Source organism: Hylaeus anthracinus, unplaced genomic scaffold (genome assembly GCF_026225885.1).
Source record: "Hylaeus anthracinus isolate JK02 unplaced genomic scaffold, UHH_iyHylAnth1.0_haploid 0, whole genome shotgun sequence".
NCBI classification, from domain to species: domain Eukaryota; kingdom Metazoa; phylum Arthropoda; class Insecta; order Hymenoptera; family Colletidae; genus Hylaeus; species Hylaeus anthracinus.
In genome coordinates this window covers 7,789,759-7,807,279 of record NW_026533254.1, presented here as the reverse complement: position 1 = coordinate 7,807,279, position 17,521 = coordinate 7,789,759, and the positions used below count along the sequence as shown (strand labels likewise).

The following is a 17,521-nucleotide window of genomic DNA, read 5'->3' as shown; positions in this document are numbered from 1 at the left end:
TCTAAAGCACCGAATTTAAATACTCCAAACTCAAAGGTGCCGAATTTAAATACACCAAACTCAAAGGCTTCGATCTCAAAGGCACTACATTTAAGCACCCCAAACTCAAAAATTTCAAACTCAAAAGCACCGAGTTTAAATACTCCCAACTCAAAGCCAGCGAATTTAAGCATCCCAACTCAAAGCCAGCGGATTTAAGCATCCCAAACTCAAATACATCAAAGTAAATACCCAGAACTTGAAGACCTCTAAAACTCAAAGTCTACGAACTCAAACAGCCCCGAACTAAATGCCATGGACCTCGAAGACCACGAGTTCAAAGCCTCAGATTTAAAAGACCTCGAACTTGAAGACTCCGAACCGTCTCAGCAGACGGAAACCCCAAGGAACGCACCTGATACCCGTCGATACAGTCGCACTTTCCAAGATAACACGATCCCCTCCCGGAGCAGTCGTTCGGGCAAGTAGTCGAGACTCCTTCGGCTTCTGTGACGACCAGGGTGACCTTGTACGGCTGCAGCTCGTCGTTGTAAACGGAGAGGAACCAACGGCCCGTGTCGAGATACTGAAGCAGACTGACGTTCACCATCATTGGCTCGACGATGGTCCGTTTGATCAGTACATGTCGATCGAATTGACGTTCGTCGCGACGGTTGGCACGAGCTTCTTGGGGAGAAGGTGTTTTCATGAAGCTAACAGCCTCCGAGCTGGCATCTCTCTTCAGCCTGTGATCCACACGGCCACCCTTGACGAACTCCACGAAGTCGTACTGCGTGACGCTGGGTGCGACGTTTCGCCTGCCATAAACGGCGAAGTTCGTGCCCCACGGCAGCGTCAGATTCAGCCTGATGAACGCCGGCTGCTTGTTCCGGAATTCCGTGTTCCAGAAGTTGTACGGAGGTATGACGACCGAGTGGGCGACGTTGTAAGCCTGCAGCTCTAGTACCGCCGGCCATTGCTGAGCGGATTGCTGGATCTGGGGATCGCTTTGTTGGTCTCCCGCGCTGTCAGATGCGCTAGAATGCTCTGCCGTACTCGTGGGCAGCGATTCTGTGAGATTAAGTAGATAAGATGTGTAGTGAGAGTTGTGACTCGTAGAATGTTTGCAATTCACACAGACCATTATGGTATGCGATACCAAAGTAAATGTTGGGATTAAGACGGGGTTCTTTATAGAGTTTGGGGGACTGAATCTGTGGAATTCAGATACTGTGATGATGATGGAATTTAAGCATGCTGAACTCAAAGACTCCCAATTCAAAGATCCTCAACTCAAATACCCCTAAATTAAAGATCTCTAATTCAAAGATCCCCAACTCAAAGATCCGTAACTCAAAAACCCCCAACTCAAAGATTTCCAACTCAAAGATTCCCAACTCAAAGATTCCCAACTCAAACATTCCCAACTCAAACATTCCCAACTCAAAGATTCCCAACTCAAAGATTCTCAATTTAATACTTTGAATATATACACCCTCAGATCAAAGATCTTCAACTCAAAGCACCCCAGCTTAAAGATTCCCAACTCAAAGTCCCCCAACTCAAAGCATCGCAGCTTAAAGATTCCCAACTCGAAGTCCCCCAATTTAAATACTTAGAACATGGAGGCCTTCAAATGAAAGACTCTCAACTCAAAGCACCCCTGCTTAAAGATCCTTAACTTAGGCACTTTGACCATCGAGACCCCTAACTCAAAGACCCGCAACTCAAAGATTCTGAACTTAAAGATCAGTTGTTCTACCCTACACAGTATAAACGGAATTCACCTGCTCGCTGGCAACCGAGCAAATAACTGCTAACTGCATACTGTTGGCAAATAACAGACACACGTGGGGACTCAAAATGACGCGGTCGATGATGTTTAATAACAATAGTTCGGGTCCCGTGAGAAATATTTCAGTCAAACGTGCGTATTTCTGGGTCGATATTATTCACGCTGCATCCATTGTATCAGTATGTAAGCGACGCCCGATATCAGACCAAGGGAAGCCATTCGAACGTGGCAGACGCCACCCAAAAGCAATTACCGTGAGACGTCGTGCGCGGGAGTATTTACATCATGCAGAGTGGATGCAAATTGATACTGCTCGATATTTACCTTCGGTGGGTATTTGCGTTGATATCGGGTCGTGAACGTGCGCGTTCTCGTGAGTGACAGCCTTGACATCTTGGACCACCACGCACTTCGTGCTATCTATCGGCCGCATGGAGCTCACTGCTGGAAAGAAAACAAAATTCCCTCTTTAAGACGTAAGTCGATCAACATCCTATTCAGTTTACTTTGTACTCAATAAATTAATCAAGGTAGCATACACTCCGCGTTGGAGCATAAAGAACGATTGAACAGAATTTCATTCGAATTTGACAGAAATAGTAGGAGTTGTAAAGAAATCATAAAAATATATATATATATATATATATATATATATATATATATATTCCAATTTAATTTCAATTAGTTATTGTTCATTCGCTAATAATTCCAGAAGATATCGAAGGTTTTCATGTTTCGTTTCGTGGACAGGATGAACCATTCGCCTGCAAAAATGTCCACCTTGTTTATCCCCTGGCATTATTTTCATAGGAACTTTACGATCCATTTTGTCCCACCAGACCAGAGCCACGGTTTCTACGTGCACACGCGTCAACCGTGTAACAGCGCCGCACGCAATCAACTAGTTATATTCTTAATGTATGTGGTCGTCGCTCGAGACAAAATAGCACCGTTACGAGACTCTTTTATTGCGCCAGGAATCAGACACGGGGCTTTAGTCGAACGTCCTGGAGGACCGTAATGGGTTCATAAATTCGTGCAATCGCTTTTGAATTACGCTCGCGACGCTGGATTTCCAGCCGGTAAGTTTTCAAGAAAGACATTCGAATGATACCAGTGGCTGTACCACTGTTTCTGCGTTTAATATACGACCATCACGCGGTCGGTAATTGTACGGGACGCGTGGGAGGGAGTGGAGTGACCGCGATATGGGCTAACGCAATGTTTCCCAACCTTTTTCAAACAAACATCCCTTTAGGAGAGACGACATCTCCCAGAGGGGAAAAAATATGCTGATATTAGGAAATTTATTCTGACGACACTGAAGGTTTAATGGAAACGTTTTATAGATATATGAAAAGATACTTTGAACGACAGTTCTGTCAATTTTTATGAAGATATGCTAGTTATTGGTACAAAATTCGAATTTGTGTGTTTGTGATTTCTCTGTAATTCGTCAAATAAAATTTTCGTGGATTTATATAAAAAAATCAGGTGTAAATATAAGAGTCGACATTTTCATGAACATTTCCCATCGTTTGCTATTTTCACCTCTCTATTTTAGGATTATTTCGAATATCGATTGGCTGTTTGGCGGCGATATATCAAGGAATAGGGGTAAAAATGAGCATGAAATATCGATAACCCGTGTTGCAATAACCTACATGTCACATGCTCACCTAATCCTGGATGACTAATGAGTGTTGAGTGTACATATCACGATACCTTAGCTGGGTTACGTGATACCACGATGGGTAGCCTAATAGTTACTCTACAGCGTGTTCAATATTCACATTTCGAAGCTTACTAATATAAAAACAATGAAATAGAATGTAACAAAAAATTGTATAGCTGTGATTTACGGTGTATAGTAATTATTCATCGAAGCTATACACTAGGGTGGTCATTATTTCAATGATGTTTAAAATCTATGTTATGCACCCCTAAATACCTTGCAAGTACATAAAAAAATATTCCTGTAAAATTTGAGCTCTTAGTGCCTCAAACCATCGAAAAGTTTAAATGGTAAATACATGGATTGTTTTCAATCGGTTACTTTTTCTCTTATAACACCATGAAAAATTAATAAAATGATTTGAAATTTGGCAAAGTTATTACTCATAGTACAGAATCAATGAAATGTTTACTAGACAGTAGTTGGGCCCTAAAGAGGACCATGCCATAAGGTCGGGTTACCCTTAATGCAATGACAAAACTTTGTTGTTTTTAACTTCTTGAAAGTGAAAATTGTACCGTCGTATTTGTGGTATTCTTATAACACCATCAATCTCAAATTTTGCAGGAATATTTTCTTACGTATTTGCAAGGTATTTAAGGGTGCGTAACATAGATTTAAAAAATCATTGAAATAAGGCCGAACCTAGTGTATACATTTCTATGAATGGGGATGTACGTGTAACGTAACCTCTGTGCATCCCTATAAAAGTATAATTAATTTACTTTGATGGGGTGAAAAAAGGGTGTAATAATATTTCGAAGGTGATTTATACGACTTTTGCAGCATCCCCGTCGACCCAATTAGGTTAACGCCGCGCTCACACTTCTCGCGAGTTCTTCACCCACGCTTCATTTATATTAATGTCTTCCGGACAATAAGTGCGAGCCTCGTCAAATTTAAATTTACCGCTGAATCCCACAATAAAATCCTTATCCGCTGCCCCGTGGTAATCGCGGTTAAATTAATTATCTGTCCCGGTAGCCGTGTCCGCCGCGAATTAATTACGCGGGTTAACGAGAGTTTTTAAAAGCGAACGCTCGCAATACAACGTGCCTAACGACCTCTTGGCTTATCAACGCGTCGGTGCTTTCGCGCCAGCTAATTGAATTCGAACATTACTGCTGCTAGAACGATCTGACAAATAGAGAATCATGCGCTGGTCATCAATATTTTATGTTCGTTTCTCTTTAGTTGTTGTCTTTTCACCACGCGGTTCCTACCTTTTCATTTATCGCGTCCACGTTATTGGGTTTGCTATGTTCGCGATTGAAACGTTCATTCGCGGAAGTCGATATCGCCTGACGGAAATGAACATTTTTAATATAAAATTCGAATATTTTCTTTCGCGGGCTATGGTGGTTCACTCGACATTCCACCTTTCCTTCAATGGCAATATATGTGCTTATATGTAGCACTAGCAGGATAGCATTGAGCTAATAAACGTTGAAGGACCTATAATTAAGTTTAAACGAATACAAGTGACCCTGGTTGGCAATGGAATTTACCAATAGAGTTCGACGTTATTGGTAGAGCGACCTGTAATATCGACCAAGCACTCTGCATTACCAAGTCTTACCAACAGAGCGTGCTGCATTGCTAACAGAGTACTCTACTTTGCCAACTGGTCTCGCTTTTCTCCCCACTCCACATACTCATTCTCACTCATACAAATCCGATGATCTCCCGGATGATCTCGACGGATCTCACTAATAAATCTCTCCACATACTCTTTCTTTCTACAATCCGTAACACTGTATTTTTTAGTTCAATATCAATATTTCGCGTAAATCAAAAAGTCCAAAGGTGAATCAGTGTTGTTACTTCGTTCTCTTGCTAACCTACATATAAATTCGTATTAAACGTTAAATAAACTTGCACAACTGACGTCTCTTTACTTCAGCTACGTCGCACACGCGTTCAGTGCTAGAAGCCATCGCTCTTTACCAACGTTTTCCGTGTCAAGCTCATCAAGCACATCCATTCCCGCCACTACGTTTGCGTTTTACCAAAGGAAACTTCTCGCGGGCAAGAATGGACAGCGCATACAATTACTGGCATATCGTTCCTTTGATTTCGCGCGTCAACCATGACGGACAAATTACCATCCTCGCGTAGAACGCTCGACGCATGCGAACTCGCGTTGCAAACGAGGAATCGACTGCGAAATAACTGGGAAAGAAGCGGCGCTTCCCCCCTGGGACAGACGTTGCCCGTTATGTAACTATAGTTGAAATTGAGTTGCAGTGAACCGTGAATGACCTTATTTCGCGAAAAGCAAACCCGACGTCGTTCTCGATCGCGTTTCGTGAGCCAGCGTCGCCTTCAACGTGTTCCTCCGATGAGCTTGGTCGTCGAGAAACTGAAGTAAATGAAAAGGGTTCAGTTTTAAGACGAGTGTTGGTAAAGTAGTGGAATATGTCGGTAAGATTTGGGAATATCGAACGCTTGGGTGATAAGGCAGGTTGCCTTGTCGGTAATAATCTAATTAGGATTGATTGGCCCAATCGTTACATAGATGGCGTGGCGTTGATGTTTTTTGTTTTTATTTTTTACGATGAATGGGAATTGTAGTCCCATATTTCACCACTATGTGTTTGTACGTTTTAAATGTCCCTTTTTCTTTTGACAGTTTTTATTTTTCCATTGTTTATCTTACGGTATGTAGGCTTTTCGATACTTATATTTGTTAGCTGATCTTAACCCAACCATAAAAAATCGAACCATGGGATTCGAACCCAGGCTCTCAGCGTGGTAGTCGGCTACGGTACTCGCTGCTCCACTGTCCGCCTCCTCGTGGCGTTGATCGTTTTAATAAATTACTTGAAGTACCAAAAAGGATCGTGAATGTTCTACGAGATAAAAACACACGTTAATAGGTAATAGATGATAAAACATCCGTGGATCGAAGTTTCGGAATTAATATCGGCAGAGTTTGGAGTTTGGAGGGGTTACGCCCCTGTTCAGCACCTTGATTCACCCTTTGATTCGAGGTAGGGAAAAGGCGAAGTCGGCTGAGAACGACAGGCAAGGGCCTCGTTCGACGAGTGCAAAGGAACAACTTTTTCAATTATATTCCCTCGGATCGATAGAACGATTCATTCTCGAGAATGATTCCCGGATTATCGAAGGATTATCCAGCTACCCACTCCTCTGGTTATACTTCTGCTTTCTTTCCCCGTGTTATAATGAAATGTTTACTATCGATCCGTCTATCGTTTCCTTCCCGTCCACCAAATGGGCGGGGGGTAGCCGACTCTCTTCGCTATTGAAAATCTTATCAAGCGATGTCATTTACTTGTGTTGAAATTGAAATATACCCAAATCCGTTACCATCGACGTTCTTTATGAAAAGTACGGAGTGTATTCTAAACAAGGAAACATGAATGATAAATGTTGGAATATATACTATGATTCAACCTTTTATTTTACTACAGAAATAAATGTGCCGAAAATATATGTCACTGTAAAATAATAAAAGAGAAAGTTTAGTATATGACCTGCCCTCTCAAGTGTCATTGAGGATCCTTCCTATAGTTTCCCAGAGCCTGAACAGATGTATGAAAACTGCAGTGCTCAGCTTTTTGTAAAAAAAAAAATATTACGGCTTACACGTTACATTTAGAAATAAAATCACAACTTTTATTTAATAAAATTAGTATTTTGTTATTTCATTGTACCCCCACTTCCAATAATAAAATTCATCTCCGTCTTGCGTTTAATCGAAGCCGCTCGATAAATATAAATAAAAGCCAGCCTACGCAAAATAATTTACGTTTTCTCTCTCGAGGGTTCCCCATATTACCGCAACGATAACTTCCACGAGAAAAAGGAATCGAAACACGCGCGTTCGACGTACAGAAAAATGGCGGAAACTGGCAGCAATACGTTCCATTGGAAACCGCGGTTCCAGAACGTCGCGGGCTGCTCCCTCCCCGAGGAGTCGTGGGAAGAACCGCGTGTTGGGCAAAAATCTATCCGCGATTATTAATAGCAACCGTTCGACTGGCGCTTGGCCACATCGATAAATAGTTCCGTACACGAGCGGGTAACGAGGGCCATATTTAACCCTTTACGGACGCAGTACACTGAGCGATGGGCCAACCCCAATGGTCGATGCCATTGGCTTGATGTGTAAGTTCGTACTAGGCTATTTTCAACGAAACTGTTCCCTGGATAAACTAATTTTTCGACTATGCATTATGCGTCATTCGATAGCTCTCTTCTTTTCTCCAAAATATCGTCTGTAAATTTTCTATTAATTTGTTTTATACTTTCAGAATATTTTATACTTTCACGTTGAAGGCAACGAGAAACTTGTACAAATAAATACTAGATGATAAAATCTCATATACGTGTTACGTGTATTTAAGTAACCAAAGTACGAGTTTGTCGAGTTCCTCCCGCCCAGAAGACCAAAGAGGATTAAAAGCAGCGAGGAACAGGCGCGTTGCTAGAGCAAGCGTGTTCGTTCCATCGATCCAGGCTGGAGGAGGAGCCTTTTGTTGCTTTCGCTCTCGGAAATTACTTGGAGAGGGGGGTCGAACGCCCCCGGAGACGAAGCTGAAATCCGGAAAAGATTTCGCGCGGTGGACGTGGCCGAGCGTTCGCATAAATCAAATTATCCAAAAACGATGGGAGGTTCACGAAATCCTCCCGCTGGAAATTGGCGATTGGAAGGTCCTGCGGACAATATCGATCGGTAACACGTTATCCTATAAACAATAAAAACATTTGCTCGAGATCGCGATCAACAATCTCCCGAGATCAATTTTTCAGAAATTGTTATTGTTGTAGGTCTTATCTTTAGGGAAATTGCGTTATACTGCTGAAATAGTTCCCACTCTTAACACCAAATACCAACATTGCGAGTTCCTCCTGCTATATTTGACCAATTTACATGAAATTTCGTTAAGATACTCTGTATGTTCCAAAGTATATATCAGCTACTTGGCCTCCCTATTAAAAGAAACCTGTGCTACGCAATCCACGAGTTCTAAAGCTTTCATATAATTTGTATTAAATTTAAGAAGCCCGGTATTTGTTTATCTCGGAAGGTAAGACCTCCCAAATACCATTTTGGGACCTGTGAAGTTCCAGCATTGACGTCGATCATCGTGGACCGACTGAAATCGCCAACGAAGAGGGGACAGGCGAGGATAGGGCGGAGGGACGGCGCGTGGGTGCGGAAGAGGGTAGTTTGGATGCAGTAGCAAACAGGCAGATTGGATTCCCGACTCGATTTACCGGAATGCAGAAATAACAGCTGGCGAGGTCTCCCCGAGGCCGATCCGGCTTTGCAATCTCCTCCTCTTTTCTTCCTTCCGCTTTTCAGATGTGGAGGAGTGGCGCGGGACGGGAGACGAAGAAGAGGAAGAAGAATGCAGACGCTGGATTCGAGGGACAGTTCAGCGAGGGAGGATCGGGAATGTTATACGTACAGGGTGGTTCTTATAAAGAGACGCAAGTTCGCCTACGGAGCTGAGAATTGCGCAATTTTAATATTTATGATGCTATTCAGAAGTAGTGCATTTAAATATTAGGGATATTGGATGATAAGCTGCTGTTCTCAACTCTAAATTAATATTTTGTATCGTAGCGTCCCCTGAGTTAGGGGTTTACGATTGCAGAGCCCTCTATACTCGCGTTTTTGAGTCGTAGATTCCTCTTCTTGAGTCTTAGTGCACTCTATTAGATTCTTCTGCCGTAGCGCCCCCTACGTTAGTGCTTTAGGATTTTAGAGCTTTCTACGCTAGCTTTTTTAATTTTTAATGCCCTCTGCAGTAGATTCTTGTGTCGTAGGACCCCCCGAGTTAATGCTTTAGGATTGCGGAGCCCTGCATACTAACCGTAACGAGTAATAGTACTACATTTCTTTTGAGTCCCATTTGAAATTACCTTCCCTAACCAATGAAGCTACACTGAACACGTTCTTTTCTGCTGCATCTCATTACCCTATGCACCCTGCGTTCAGGTCCGAGATTTTGGAGCCGAACCAACAGCTCACAAGGATCACCCAGTATATGTATATGTTCACAGAACAATGTGACCCTCCGCCACCCACTCAGCCACCCTTCTTTTCCGTCAAATCCCCTTTATTCCCTCCGCCTTGGAAAGATAAACCGTAATGCTACTACGTCGGAGACCTTGACCGTCGTTCGGGTTCGGGGATTTGTCGACTCGAGCTGAATGCAAAGACACAATTTCCAGCCTCCTTCCCCCTGCCCGCTGGTCCGCGTCCCCAGGGCTACTGTTTCACGCTGATAACGAAGGAACGTTAATTTCTCTAATCGGTCTCTGGCTCGGTTTTGCGACTGGTACCTCGCCAGAGATGCAATTTTCGTGTCACGGGACAGGCTAAGCCAGTCTCGGGAATCTTCCTACTTTGCCGGGCGGCCGGCCCCCCCCTCGGGCTCTTTGAACTCCTCGCTCGTGTCTTTTTCGACGGCTATGGGGATGGTTAACCGTTTGCCTGTCTAGACGGTAGCTTCCAGTTGTGAGGTCCATTAAAATTTAAAAATCAGAACCGAGGACACTTTCGTCTGTACGAAATGTGCATTTGTTAATTGTTAAGACGGTTAGTTTAGTTCCGAGGATACTTAAGAATCATTGTAATTCTTTTCTAAGATATATGTGTAGGATACCGTTTTAAGTTGACGTAGACCAATCGATCAATTCAACATTTACATCTTATTTGAATCGATACTTGCCTAATCGAATCCCACTATACCTACTATTCCATTGCATGTTACATTATTTTTATCATCTGCTATGTAAAACATAAAAAAAAAAACGTCTCTTTACGTATATTACCTCACTCAAAAATATTTTTAGAGTTTGGAATCTCTCACGCCTACGAGAGTTTTCCTTCTGAAGGTTGAATTTCATTGAAAACCATCGAGTCCTGGCTAACGACCGAGCGTCTCCCGTTCTCCTCTCCCATCGACATCAAATTTTCATCAAAACCGTCGAGCCACGAAATACGACCGACGACGGAAAGACCGCAGAGCGTTGCGTTCCTTCCCTTCCCTATCTTTTTTTTGTCCCCTCCTGTCCGCCGTGAAATTCCAGTGAAAATCGTCGACCCGCGAAATATCCAGCAACGGGGACGATCTCCTAAGCGCGGATAGAGAGAACGAGGGTAAACACCAGGAAGGGGACCAACTCGGTTGACATAGATGCTCCCGCGGGCCGTGCACCGCCAAATTAAATACCGTTTAACGACGGAAGTCCGGATCTTGGATGGGAAGCAGCTACATCGTAACATTACTAGAGCAACGGTTCGTTTAGCCACGGTTGGCTCCATCCGGTTTAGGGGGAGAGGTGAAAATATCGCTGATCGAGGAAGAGCTTCGATGGCACTACGTAGGAATGCATCGGGAGGATCGCGTGACGCTCAACTCAAACACCTTCGACTCAAAGACATTCAACTCAAAGCATCCGAGTTTAAAGATACCTAATTTAAAGTCCCTCAACTTAAGTACTTTGAACATGGAGACCTTCAACTCAAACCACCCCAGTTTAAACTCAAAGATTCCCAAGTCGAAGTCCCCCAACTGTAATGTTTTGAACATGAAGATCTCCTAATCAAAGACTCTCAGCCCAAAGACTTTCAACTCAAAGATCCTCAGCTCAAAGATTCTCAACTCCCTCAAGTCCCTCAACTTAAGTCCTTCAAACATGGAGACCTCAAACACAAAGATTCTGAGCTTTAAAGTTCAGTTGTTCTACCTTAGACAACGTAAAAGTGGTCCACCTGCTCACTGGCGACCGAAACAGGAGCACGTGGGTGTGTGGTGTGTTCAGAGTGACGCGGTCTATCAAATTTAACGATAGTTTTTCGGATCCCGTGACAAATATTTCAATCGAACGCGCGTTCGAGGAAGAGTTTCGACGGCGTTTCGTAGGAATCCATTGGGAGGATAGCGTGACGGTCATTCCACGACAAGGTCGTCAAAATCGATGCTCAGGAGGCTGCGTACCCCTCGTTTCGAAGCATTTCGGCGACACAAAGGAAGTGCCATCCCACGTGGTTAAACACGCTGAAAAATTAATGCGATTCGGCGGACGAAATGATAGAGGATCCAGGAGATAAGAGAGAGGGTGTTCGTAGGAAGGGTGAGTTCACGTGAATCGATACCAACCCTCTGTCCGTTAATAAGATGTCTGGCAGCGTCTAGCTGCGACGTTGAAACACACGGACGATTCGATAGAGAGGTTTTACTGGCAATAAATTTTGGATCTTCAGGAGCTTCCAAGGTTCGATCCGAGGAAGATCCTCCTATTCCGCGATGGGCATTAACCTCCAACAAGATCGCGCCGTTGCCACTGTATCGGATGATGTGCAGGGTATGGCGAAATTGCGTTTCCTCTTTCTTTCCTCGCGATAATAGACCTCTGAATCTTCTCGAACCGAGCGCAAAAGGGAATGGAGCTCAATTGAACAACGAAGTATTAATTTCAGGGATAATTGCTGATCGAGGAAAGAATAGTTAAAATACAACGATCTCAATCTTCATTTTATTTTTATTTTTATCAGTAATCAATTGCTTCACTTATTTGTAAATTACTCCGACAATCTTGAATCTCGCCATCTGTTCCGCAACGGAAGATGAGGTATCGTTTCTAAACTCAGTTAAGATGATAAGACGAACAGGTTTCATGGGAAGGGCAAGTTTCGTTCATGCAATTGGTCGAGCACGGTGGAGATTGGAAATTACAGAATGCCACGATCAAATTAATGCGATAACCCTGTCGAGAGCTTCTACTCGTGGATAGACGTTGTAAGTTAGGCAAATCAACAACACGAATCGCGTCGCCTAACCGAATCTGCAAGTTAATAATGAGCTATTGTACCGTAAATTGTAGATTAACGGGTAGACGGATCTTAGGGGATCCAAGTAGAAATGAATTATCCACATGATCTTTCCATCAATTTTGAGTTAATGCCAGTTATCGAGTACCAAAGATCAAATATATAACACCAAACCCCCCGACGTTCATTTGTAACTACGTCTATCGCGATGGGACAAATGACTAGTCTTAGAGACACTTTTTTCAGTTAAATGCAAAAATATTTCACCTAGAACTAAGTTGAATAATGAAACAATTCTATATAATTCATATATAGAAAAAATTTGGGAACGGTCATTTGACTGGTCGTGGTACGTTTAGTGATAATTAGACTGCGGATCTTTATGCATTTATAGGAAATTTGAATGTGCAGAAAACTACGAAATGCAAACAATATGCAAAAATATAAAACAGATTGAAAATAAAGTCCATGTTATAATATTTGGAGAATAAAATAAATTCCTATTTAGGTTCAATTTTTGTAGGCACGTTCGCGAAGATTTTATTTTGCATAAAGATCCGCAGTCTAGTGATAATATAATGTGTCATATAATGTGTCGCCGTTTTTACTTATTGTTAGCATTCGACGACTAAAATAATCCTTAACCCCATTCGCAGACTTTCCCCTCGAACCTTTCAGCTCGTTTCTAATTCTATTCCTCGTTACACGGCCTGCGTCGTACATTTTCATCGGAATTTTTCTTTTATCGAAGTCCTCGGTTGAAAATAATTGCGACCAAATCCTCGGCAACTTTTGTCCAGGCACGGCTCTGGCCCCAACAATCGTCACACCGTAACAAAGTAACCAAGAACGTCGTTTCCACGTTCTCGAAGTTATTCAATTTGCGCTGTTTAATTGCAGAACCATTTAGAGCCGAACTAAGCCGAGCTGAATTCACAATTGTAAACGAAACAAAACGAAATTACTCGTTTACCCAACTCGGGGCGAGCGCGACCCCTGTACAAGGACAAAAGAAAAAGCGTTGGAGGGCCCCTCTCGTTACGCGAGACTTGAGACATTTTTCCGCCCCCCGCCCCCCCTCCTCCTCCTCCTCCTCCTCCTCCCGCCACCCAACGGGCCACGGTCTGTTAAGATACTGCATTACGTCGTGTTTACTTACTGGCGAAGTAAGCCAGCATCGCTGTCAGCGCAACAGCCAGGAGGATCAGGGCGATCGAGAAACATTTCCAGGAGCATCTGTGCTGGCAGCGTTTGTCGATGTGAAAACGTGACGGCGAATACGGCGAATAATGCGGCACCGCCGCTGCACGGAGCGGAAAGCCCGGCATTACCATGGCTTGACCTTGAGCACCCACCGTGCCTGTACCACCATTTCCAGCTCCAGCGCCCAAACCACCGCCCAGAGATCCCACTGTCACCTGCTGCTGGGGTGGCGGAAGTCTGTAACAAGGAAACAGATAGCAATTAGTATTTCGTTAGAGCTTGGATTTTCAAAACATTTTAATAGCTGGTAGAGGTAATAGTAGGTGTAGGTTTGAAATATCTGGCGCAGAAATTAACTCGTTTCTTGACCTATTGGGTTGTCTGGAGAGTTCGTGTCGATTTATGGTTGGTGGTACAGATCAGAATATATTGGAATTGTTGAATACAAATAACATGTATACATCTTTTAAAAGGTGGAAAGGTTGTGGAACATAATGGTACTCATGTAATTCGATAAATATGTGTTAAAATCAAATATGCATTTGAATTTTTTTTTAAAATTGACATGAATTTTCTGGACAACCCAATACAATTTATTTCTGTACGTATTATCGCAAGACCTGCGATCCTCGTGTACATACTTTTGTGTATTGGCACAAATATTATTCAACGTTTGTGCTTTTAATCCATATATCAATCTACATATATCTATATATCTGTAGACCCAAGTGATTATCATTTAGTCGGATCAATGCAATATGGTTTGGAAGACGCACATTTCCGTAATTACGAAGAAGTTGGAAATTAGTTTGCGGAATGGATAAGTTCAAAAGATAAACCGTTCTTTCGTCGCGGAATTCATCTTTTTAGATTGCAAATATTTAGATTGATACTTTTATATACTTTACTATTGAAATAAATGCTCAAAAAACACGAAAAAAGAACAGCGGCTTTCAACGCAACCTAATAATATCATAAAGAGATAAAGTTTGTTTGTATGCGAGGGTAATCTCCGGAACTACTGAAACGATTTTAAAAATTTTGCCAGTAATAGAAAGCTATCCCTGAGTATGTTACTCCATGTTTTCTTTTGATAAAAATACGTTTTCGATTTAAATTGATTGGCGACTTTATCGACGTACGCTGACCAAATGGTTGGATATACGTGAAAATAATGTAATACAAAAACATTAGTTATCGATAGATTTAAAAAAAAGTCAACGACACGATATACCTAGCTTTAATATTTAAACCACATAACGTGTTTTATGTTAAAAATGAATTTAAAAATTATAAGATGACCTTTAAGGGTACTTATTAGATATAGTATATTAATCTTTATAAAAACGAATCATTTTATCATCTAGGAAATTTCATGAAGATAAAATTTGCCCAATACAGCATGTTATTGGTCGCATAGTTTGGGAGATAATGAAAAATGAAAATAATTCACAGACAAATGAATTTTAGGTCATTCATGACACGACCGAATTCGTCATTAACGTTTACATTTAACAATCTAACTACATACTTAAATAAACACTGCGGTAATTACTGCACATACGTGTATAAGAATAGTATTCGACGTGGGTGAAACCGCGGGGCGCTGCTAGTAATTCGGGCATTAGGTATCGTCAGGAAAAATTCAGTAATTCACCAGAATCGTGTCCCCTCTCTACAGCGACTGACGTAGTAAAAAATGCTGTGCTCCAGAAAAGTAGAAAAAAAGCAGAGGTGGTGGCAGGTTGAGGAGACGGTCGACAACGAGACAGCGCGTAAAAATCGCTCCCATTAACCTCTAGGACGCGGTGGCGCATGCATCGAACGAGTCGACGCGCTTTTCGAGAGGCCAGCGTTCTCGCCGCGGGTGACAGGTTAAAGCCTCACCCCGTCGGACCTACGTCAAGGATTTTATTTTCATCGCAGGCGATATTTATCTTCATCCCCTGTGTATCGGGAGTGTACCCTAGCCCTGGCGCCGCGGGGATGCAGAAAAGGGGCCCAGCGTCGAAACAGGGATTCGACGTGACGCCTGGATAGGTACACAGTCGAAGCTGCTTCTTCATCCGAAACTCCCGTTACTTGAATGCTCTATCAGCGATACAATCTACTATTCGAACCTTCTATTATCCAAGAATAACGTGTCCCTATCGAATATCCTATTGACTCATTCGTCTATAACCGTCGAAGGTAGTCGCGATCGGCACGATTTAGGAACGAATAGTAGAACGAAAGTAGAACCATGTTAAGTTGACGTGAGTGGAGCAAATTGTTTGGTCGCTGTGTTTTTTGTATTTTTAACCCTCTATGGGGCCGTGTAACTTTCACATCACATTTTAATATATCGAGATTTAAGTGGTATTATTTTACCAAATAATTTTCGTATTTTCACGAGATAACATGTACGCTTTAATTATATAGGGTGAATCGCATAAAGTGTTGCAAGTTATTCTCTCGGAAACTGATAGTGATATCGACAAGGTTCTTTTTTTAATATTATAGGGGAAGGTAGGCCCTTTCATGTGACGGATGGATTTATGTGGCTCTAAACACAACGGCGCTCGTTTTTCGCCGAGGTTGTTGGTTCTGAGAACCATTTCAGTAACAGAGACTTTACCAAGTCTCTGCTGTGTTCGGAATCACGCGCCCAATTAAAAAGAAAAAAAAAAGAAAAAAAAAAAGAAAAAAAGATTTGTTACATCGTGCTGGGCCACTCAATTAATACTTTTGTCTACAATCATTTATCGTACTTGTACCAGAACAGAAGTTCCAGAGTTCCTCGATAATCGAGGAGCTTTGAATAAATTCCATAAATTTATTTTTAATAACAATATTGTTGTAATAAGAACAGTGGCTCGTCGAAATCCCATGGAAGAATAACGCGACGACGATTGCCACTGGCAGGTAGGATGGGAGCTGGCTAAAGCAGCTAAGCTAAGAGGAAACCGGTGCACGAACGCTCGACAATACCCGTGCGCCAATATTGAATTTTCCGCTTAAGATTCCGGTAGACTGCGGGGCAGGTGTTGGACCAACGGTGGAATTACGCGGCCTGGAAACGGCTCGAATTGGAGCGGAGGGGCTGCCTTTTTAATCGAGGGAAACGTGAACGCCGATCGGAGCCACCTCGAGAGGGGAGAGGGGGAGGGGGGGGGGTTGGGGGGGGGGGGGCTAAGGCGGCTGCGAAACGAGTTGCTTTTGTAAATTTTGGTGGTGTAGTTTTCTTTCACAGTTTCATCAGGGGAGAAGGCGAGGAACTCGAGGAATAGGGGCGACTCGAGTTCCACTCGAGGATTCGTTGATTCGGGGGTGCTTCGGAAGGCGATTAACATTTAATCTTTAAGATTCGATGCTTTGGCCCGCTAGGGAAACTAATATAAATGTCCAAATGTCTCTCCAAAATTATATACCTGACCTCGCGTTAAATATTAGTCTTCAGTATTTGACCCACCAACCGTTTAAACACAAACGATTTAAAAATTTAGAAAATTATTTACGACTTTTGAACGGTTCGGCCAATTTCGTTCGATAAAATATATGTTGTCGATGTGACTGAGGTTCGTTTATACAAAAATTGGGAAAGGAATTGGATGATAAATATATAAAATCAACCAAAATTTGGCCTACAACCACGAGTGAGACTCTTGGTAAGGAATTTGGTCCATACACAACGAGCACGAGTCCGACTCGTGGTACTACGTTCGGACTTCCTACATTCCTGTTTACTATGGCCCAAGGAATCGGGAGATAGCGTGTACGTCAAGGGGTTAACCCTTTGCACTCGAGAGGTGACTCTCAGTCGCCACTAGGTTTTCTTTAGGTTTAATTTCTTTGGAACTCGAAGTGTCAATAAAATGATTTTCGTCGAGGCAAAGGTGACCTGATTTTTAAATCTCAAATTAGAGATCTCATTCGAGAAGTCAATCTAAGCTTAGCATTCGTGACAATAGAATGCTAAGAAAGTATCTCGAGTTGCTGGTAGATGCCAGAAAAA

At 42.5% G+C, this 17,521-nt stretch overlaps 1 protein-coding gene across 6 annotated transcripts in view; it reads right to left on the bottom strand.

The window, feature by feature from the left end:
* LOC128887652 (teneurin-a) overlaps positions 1-17,521 on the bottom strand; it is a 766,007-nt gene that overhangs the window by 33,114 nt on the left and 715,372 nt on the right. For 5 of the 6 annotated variants that reach the window (XM_054143776.1, XM_054143796.1, XM_054143805.1 and 2 more), the window contains 3 exons: positions 13,484-13,764; positions 2,099-2,218; positions 395-1,050 (listed from right to left, as the gene is read on the bottom strand). In XM_054143776.1, the coding sequence (XP_053999751.1) occupies positions 395-1,050; positions 2,099-2,218; positions 13,484-13,764 (1,057 nt within the window). The remainder of the gene's footprint in view (positions 1-394; positions 1,051-2,098; positions 2,219-13,483; positions 13,765-17,521) is intronic. The other variant, XM_054143786.1, reaches the window with a different exon arrangement.